This window comes from Anguilla anguilla, chromosome 14, assembly GCF_013347855.1.
Source record: "Anguilla anguilla isolate fAngAng1 chromosome 14, fAngAng1.pri, whole genome shotgun sequence".
NCBI classification, from domain to species: Eukaryota; Metazoa; Chordata; class Actinopteri; order Anguilliformes; family Anguillidae; genus Anguilla; species Anguilla anguilla.
The window spans coordinates 10,537,091-10,543,401 of record NC_049214.1 but is presented as its reverse complement, the minus strand read 5'-3'; the positions used below and the strand labels follow the sequence as shown (position 1 = coordinate 10,543,401).

Sequence of the window (6,311 nt, the reverse complement as noted above, 5' to 3'; positions counted from 1 at the left end):
AGTGTGTGCAGTGTGCTCATACTGATCCTGGGCTGGGTTAATAATTGCATGCGGATACTTTCGTTTTTACATTTTATTGAAATAGATTTACATTGCAGCAGTGTGTGGTGCAAGTGCAGAAAAGGCCTCTTGTGTTTTGTGACTTTGTGAACTTTGTCTGTGCATCAGCACAGGAGCGTATTTTAAGCCCAGCTTCAGGTGCGCGCCGATATTTGAACCTGTGCCATTGGTCCCGCAGGGAGGAGGTCAATGAGAAGCTGAGGGACACGGCTGACGGTACATTTCTGGTCCGTGACGCCTCCACAAAGATGCACGGAGACTACACGCTTACCTTGAGGTACCATTTCATTCCCCCCCCCCTCCCCTGGAGCAATGCTCCCCTTCCAGGAGAATCACTTAGCATTCATTTACAATATTTAACATGTTTTTTTTTTTTTTTTTTACTAAAGTAGTTTCTTACCAATCTCTACAGGAAAGGGGGCAACAACAAACTGATAAAAATCTTCCATCGGGACGGGAAGTACGGCTTCTCGGACCCGCTGACCTTCGGCTCGGTGGTGGAGCTCATCAACCACTACAGGCACGAGTCCCTGGCCCAGTACAACCCCAAACTGGACGTGAAGCTGCAGTACCCCGTGTCCAAACACCAGCAGGTACACAAGGCGCCTCCTCCCCAAACATGCCGGTCACGCTGTGCCGGTCGGCAGTGTTCATTTTTTGCGGAAGTGGACCCGCAGTACATTGAGGTGCTAATGTGCCCCCTCCCCCCCCCCCCCCCCCACCCCCTCAGGATCAGGTGGTGAAAGAAGACAACATCGAGGCGGTGGGCAAGAAGCTTCACGAGTACCACCTGCAGTACCAGGAGAAGAACAAAGAGTACGACAGACTGTACGAGGAGTACACCAGGACGTCGCAGGTACGGCTCGGGTCCAAAACCCCCCCCCCCCCCGGCTCGAGCGGGGCGGTTAGAGAAGAGGGTGCTCGGGTTGAACCCTAGGCACGATGTTAAACGTGCCTCTGACTCTCCCCCCCCCCGTAGGAAATTCAAATGAAGAGGACGGCTATCGAAGCCTTCAACGAAACCATTAAAATATTCGAAGAGCAGTGCCAAACGCAAGAGCGGTACAGCAAGGAGTACATCGAGAAGTTCAGGAGGGAAGGAAACGAGAAGGAGATCCAGAGGTAAACTCGCAAAACCCCTCCAGCTTTTGGAGAATATCGCCCGGGACGATATTCCTTCCACCCACCTGTGGAGACGAAGTGAAAAAATGAAAATAATTGTGTGCCCTGTCCGTCCCCCTCCCTCCCTCCCTCCCAGGATCATGGTGAACTACGAGAAGCTCAAGTCGCGCATTAGCGAGATCGTGGACAGCAAGCGGCGGCTGGAGGAAGACCTGAAGAAGCAGGCGGCCGACTACAGAGAGATCGACAAGAGAATGAACAGCATCAAGCCAGACCTCATCCAGCTCCGCAAGACCAGAGACCAATATCTCATGTGAGTGCTTCTCGCCCATGGACCCGCCCTTCCCTTTTTAGGGTTTCTAAGTGACGATACCTTCCCTCTCCTTTCGGATGCCGTCTAACCCCCCCCCCGTCCCTCTCTCTCTCTCCTGTGCTGCAGGTGGTTGACCCAGAAGGGAGTCAGGCAGAAGAAACTCAACGAGTGGCTGGGAATCAAGAACGAGAACACGGAAGAGTAAGTGTCTCTCTCCACAGCGCCCTCTGGTCCTCCGTGGTCCCAGACCTCCGTCTCACCCGCTCCCTCTCCCTCTCTCTCTCTCCCCCCTCGCAGTCAGTACTCCATGGTGGAGGACGACGAGGACCTCCCTCACCACGACGAGCGCTCCTGGAAGCTGGGCAACATCAACCGGACCCAGGCCGAGTCCCTGCTCCGCGGGAAGAGGGACGGGACCTTCCTGGTGCGGGACAGCAGCAAGGCGGGCTGCTACGCCTGCAGCGTAGTGTACGTACGCCCCCCGACGGCTCGCGCCCCGAACCGCCGTTCGGATTCCCCCCTCGACCGCGCTCCGGTTTTCGCTTTCGCCGTTCCCTTGGAAACGCAACCGTGACCTGACCTCTCTCCCCCCCCCCCTTTCCTCTCTCCTGCAGTGTGGACGGCGAGGTGAAGCACTGCGTCATCAACAAGACTCCGACGGGCTTCGGGTTCGCCGAGCCCTACAACCTGTACGGCTCGCTGAAGGAGCTGGTCCTGCACTACCAGCACACGTCGCTCGTGCAGCACAACGACTCTCTGAATGTCACGCTGGCGTACCCGGTGTACGCGCACCAGAGGCGGTGAGACCCCGCGAGAGCGGGGGGGAAAAGAGACAAAAGAGAACTCGAACCCGGGACTCGCTGCGGGAGCCTCGAGGGGGTCCTCTCTGCCAACGGGGTGGGGGGGGGGCGGGGCCGGGGGCGGGGACGCCTCGTCTCGCGCTCAAGGAAACGGCGTCAGGCTGCATTTTTGTATTTTTCGCAGACCCGCCCGGAGAACCCGGAGAGGGAAAAGACTGTTTCAGGGCAGCGGATCTCTGGGCAGCGCGGAGCGATGAATGTAGTTCTCTCTCTCGTGTGCTCTTGCAGGAAGAAGCACAAAAAATCAAACGGGAAACTGCTGAACTGTCTCCCGAAGCGGAGGACGTTACGAGGCCTTTTCTTCATGGTGCTTGTTCTTTTCAGAGCTTTACCAGCCGGAATGTCAAACGCTGATCAAACGCAGATTTTTTATTTTATTTTTGTTTTTTTTTTTGTACAGTTTTTGTTTCTTCCCTCCTCCCATCTCCTTGTTTTTGTTTCTCTCGTCCCACCGAGTGTGTGTGCGTCGGCGTACGGATGTGTATGAGTGCACGTGCGACCAAAATGGCCAGGGCGGGGGGGGGCGGTCGATACAGTCGTGTTAATTGTCCATTAACGAAACTTGGATAAATGTAGCAAGATGGCACTTTTTTCCTCTTTATTTTTGCAGACAAAATAAGATTCTCTGGAAAAGACTTTCTTTGGAAAGGAACGCTCATTGCAAAATTAGTTTCCCCCCCCCCCCTCCCTTGAAAGCATTATAGTGCAGACTTGAACTTCTGAACTGTGGACATGCAAAAGTAACGGGCAGGATGAGAAATGCTCATGGTATAGACACACACACACACACATGCGCACACAAGATCCATATAACACCATTAAACATATTGTTCAAAACCAAAATAATTCTGTTTATTTTCAGATTTAATGCCAATTCTGCTATGCAATTCTGTATCTCCCTTACTTTCTTGAATTACATTTTTTTCCACATGTAGCTACCCATAATATAAGCTTGTTTTATCGCTTGAAACATTTTATTGTTTCATCATGTCAGTGTCCAACAGGCTATTTTGTGTCAAATGCCAGGACATTAACCGGCATCAGTTTTAAAAAATGAAAATATACTTATTGCTTTTTTTTTTTTTTTTTTTTTTTTAAATCAGCAACTGGTCTGAAGTCCACTGTAAAAAATATATATATAATAAAGTTTTATTAGTTTTTACTTCAAACTCATTTCTCATGGGCAGAGCCTGTTGAGGAATTAAAAGCTGCTTCAGTCAATAAATAGAAAAATGTTTCAAAAGAGCCGCCCTTCTGTTTTTATCAAAGATCAATTCCTGAAACTAAAGCACTCAGAGAGGTAAGGGAGAACTCTTAGATATAGATGAATATTGTAATCAGTTGGGTGCATGTCTAACCTATGAAGCACCATGGTGTTTCACATGCATTTAGGCCTATCTTCACAGTAAAGACAGTGTAATTGTTTTATTTTGTAATATATATTTTTTTCACGCAAAGGCAGAGTAAAGCAACTTGGTGTGTTGGAATGCCGCAAAATGTAATTGAAATGATCAGTTATGAGATGAAAAATGTTACCTTTCTCATTCCTAGTTCACATAGTATTTTTTCTGTATCAGAAAATTCCTTATGAGTGTTTACATGGATAGAACAATTCATGTCTCTTAGTCCTGAATTTTGATGCTAAAATCCACGCTATGCCAATAAATAGTAGTTCTGTTACTCTGAGAAAAATAAAGTACCAAAATGAATTTAGCTGCCAACCGAATACCTGTTTCTAGTAGTACATCTTTTCATCACAGCTGTATTTTCATTTTGATAATTGTCATTTCTTGTATCATTTTTCTTTCCATTGTGAATAAATCTCAAATTATTGCTTACAGTACACCTGTAGCTCATATGATGGATGATGAGGTTGATACTACACCACAGTTCAGTGATCTCTGAAGATGTGAATTTGCCAAGCAGCCTTGCTTTGTACTTGCTGCTCTTGACATTACATTTCAGCCCTGTGCTCTGTAAAAATGTGTGGCAAGCGCAAATGAAAATGCAAGCATTTTATGCGATAGATTGATGTTGACCCCCCAGATTATTATTATTATTATTTTGGAGGATAACAACTTTCTCATTTTTTTGTTGAAATAAGGTGTGTTTGCCTTAAAATAATCTAGATGTTTTGCATTACTTCCCCGGTCAGCTCTGTTTTGAACCTAACCATTTATGTTGTGTAACTCTATTAGAGATTTCTTAAAAATTTACTAGTATATTTTCAATTCCCTTTCTTTTGGAAAATGTAATATTTTGTCACGTCCATATTTAGTTCTAATCTTTAAACATTTAGCTGCATCCTGTATGCAGAGTAATCTTTGTGCAGCCGAGCCTTTTTCACATCCTGACAGGAATGGGTAGAAGACTAAAGAGGGTCTACGCAAACGTTTGTCATACAGCCATCATAAATGTGGTACCAAAATTATAACCTGTTTTCTCTTGATTTGCAAAAAAAAAAAAAAAAGGGCAGGCTAAACATTTGCTAACGGTGCAAAACATGAATGTGAATAATGATGTCCCTGGTGTAAACTATGTTTACAATCTTTTTTTTTTTTTGTTTCCAAGTGTCTGACCTCTGAGCTTATGTTGCCCCAAAAGGGCTTTGGAAATATCCTAAGGCTAAACTATATAAGCGCACATGTCATTTACAACAGTGCAATGGAAAGATCGAGGGTTATATTCATGCTGTGGTATGGCACCAATGATAGACCAGTTCTTTTTTTATCATCTCAGCTGCTTGAGAAGGCTTTTACTGCTCAGAATCAGGCCTGTGCATCAAAACCAGTGCAACCATGCCAAATGATCACAATGTACACTTTATTTTGGCACGCATTACTTTTTTCATTGCAGTGAACTCATTTCACTGAAGCGATGCCTGTTCCTGGTGCACTGGACATTTCTAAAGAGAACACATCTAAACAAATTCTTACCGGAGCCCATGAACTCAAATAGTGGCAGCCATCACATACAGAGGTTGTATGCTTTGGATATTACCCGAGGGGTAGTGAATATCAAAAGCACCCCTTGGGCAGGTACTGGTTTGTTTAAGTTCCTAGAATTTGTGGCCCATGGTCTTACTTGTTTCTCTTGATTTTTTCCCAACGTGTCGTTCTTTGGTTCCTCAGTCGCTGTCCCTGTGAAAACCAGCACTATTTTGAGGCTTAGATTTTTCAAAGTAATTAAAACTAAATGATGAACTAAAGATAGACAGATGAATGAAAGATCAGGACTGGGTGGCAAGCCTGAGATGATGGAAGTTGCAGATGTGTTGATCAAGATTTAATCAGTGTTCCCCTGTTTTAAAACTGCTTCACACCTGTATTGGGCTTTGTTAAAAGAAAATAAAAAGTTGTTTTTTTTTGCAACAAGACTTAATTGTTGTTTTTTCTCTTTAATCCCCAAGTACTGATGTTGTGTGGTGTCTTAGCAGCCATGATGTGAAAGCCCCTTTTATTTCAGCAGAACATTCAGACCTGTGGTAAACGGACATTCAAAGGGACCTTCTCTTGTATGAGGATATTTGGAGTGTCTCTTGAGGTTATTGAAATTCAGTGGTGCACCATGCTGACACTGTACCGATGTTATCAGATCAGTGAGAACAGAACACAACTTTGTGCGCCAATACTAAGAGCAGACTTTTTCCATTTCCTGACTTTAAAAGTCTTAATACTAAATTTTAAATTATTTTTTGGTTATTGTTGATGTTTTTATTGTTTTTTTTTTTCATTTGTGTCTTTTTTCTGGTGTGCGCTCTGATGGAGTGGTATGGAGTATTGAAGACCCACTCTGCTACAGTACTTGCAGAGTATTCATTGAACGTTGTCCCACAGGTTTTTGAACGTTGGTTGTGGGCCAATATCTAAAACGGACATGGGTGAATGAAAACCAAAAGAGAGAGCTATGCCAAGTATGCACTGTTAACCTGACAGTAGGAAAACTGCTCTGGCATA

The 6,311-nt window shown here is 45.3% G+C and overlaps 1 protein-coding gene across 5 annotated transcripts in view; it reads left to right on the top strand.

Annotated features, from left to right (window-relative positions):
• The window catches only part of pik3r1 (phosphoinositide-3-kinase, regulatory subunit 1 (alpha)), a 32,252-nt gene extending 26,521 nt beyond the window's left edge, over positions 1-5,731 (top strand). For all 5 annotated transcript variants that reach the window (XM_035390778.1, XM_035390780.1, XM_035390781.1 and 2 more), the window contains 8 exons: positions 239-337; positions 473-653; positions 791-916; positions 1,040-1,182; positions 1,319-1,495; positions 1,622-1,696; positions 1,793-1,963; positions 2,110-5,731. In XM_035390778.1, coding sequence (XP_035246669.1) covers positions 239-337; positions 473-653; positions 791-916; positions 1,040-1,182; positions 1,319-1,495; positions 1,622-1,696; positions 1,793-1,963; positions 2,110-2,299 — 1,162 coding nt within the window. In that variant the 3' untranslated portion in view covers positions 2,300-5,731. The remainder of the gene's footprint in view (positions 1-238; positions 338-472; positions 654-790; positions 917-1,039; positions 1,183-1,318; positions 1,496-1,621; positions 1,697-1,792; positions 1,964-2,109) is intronic.
• The last annotated feature ends 580 nt before the right edge of the window (positions 5,732-6,311 follow it).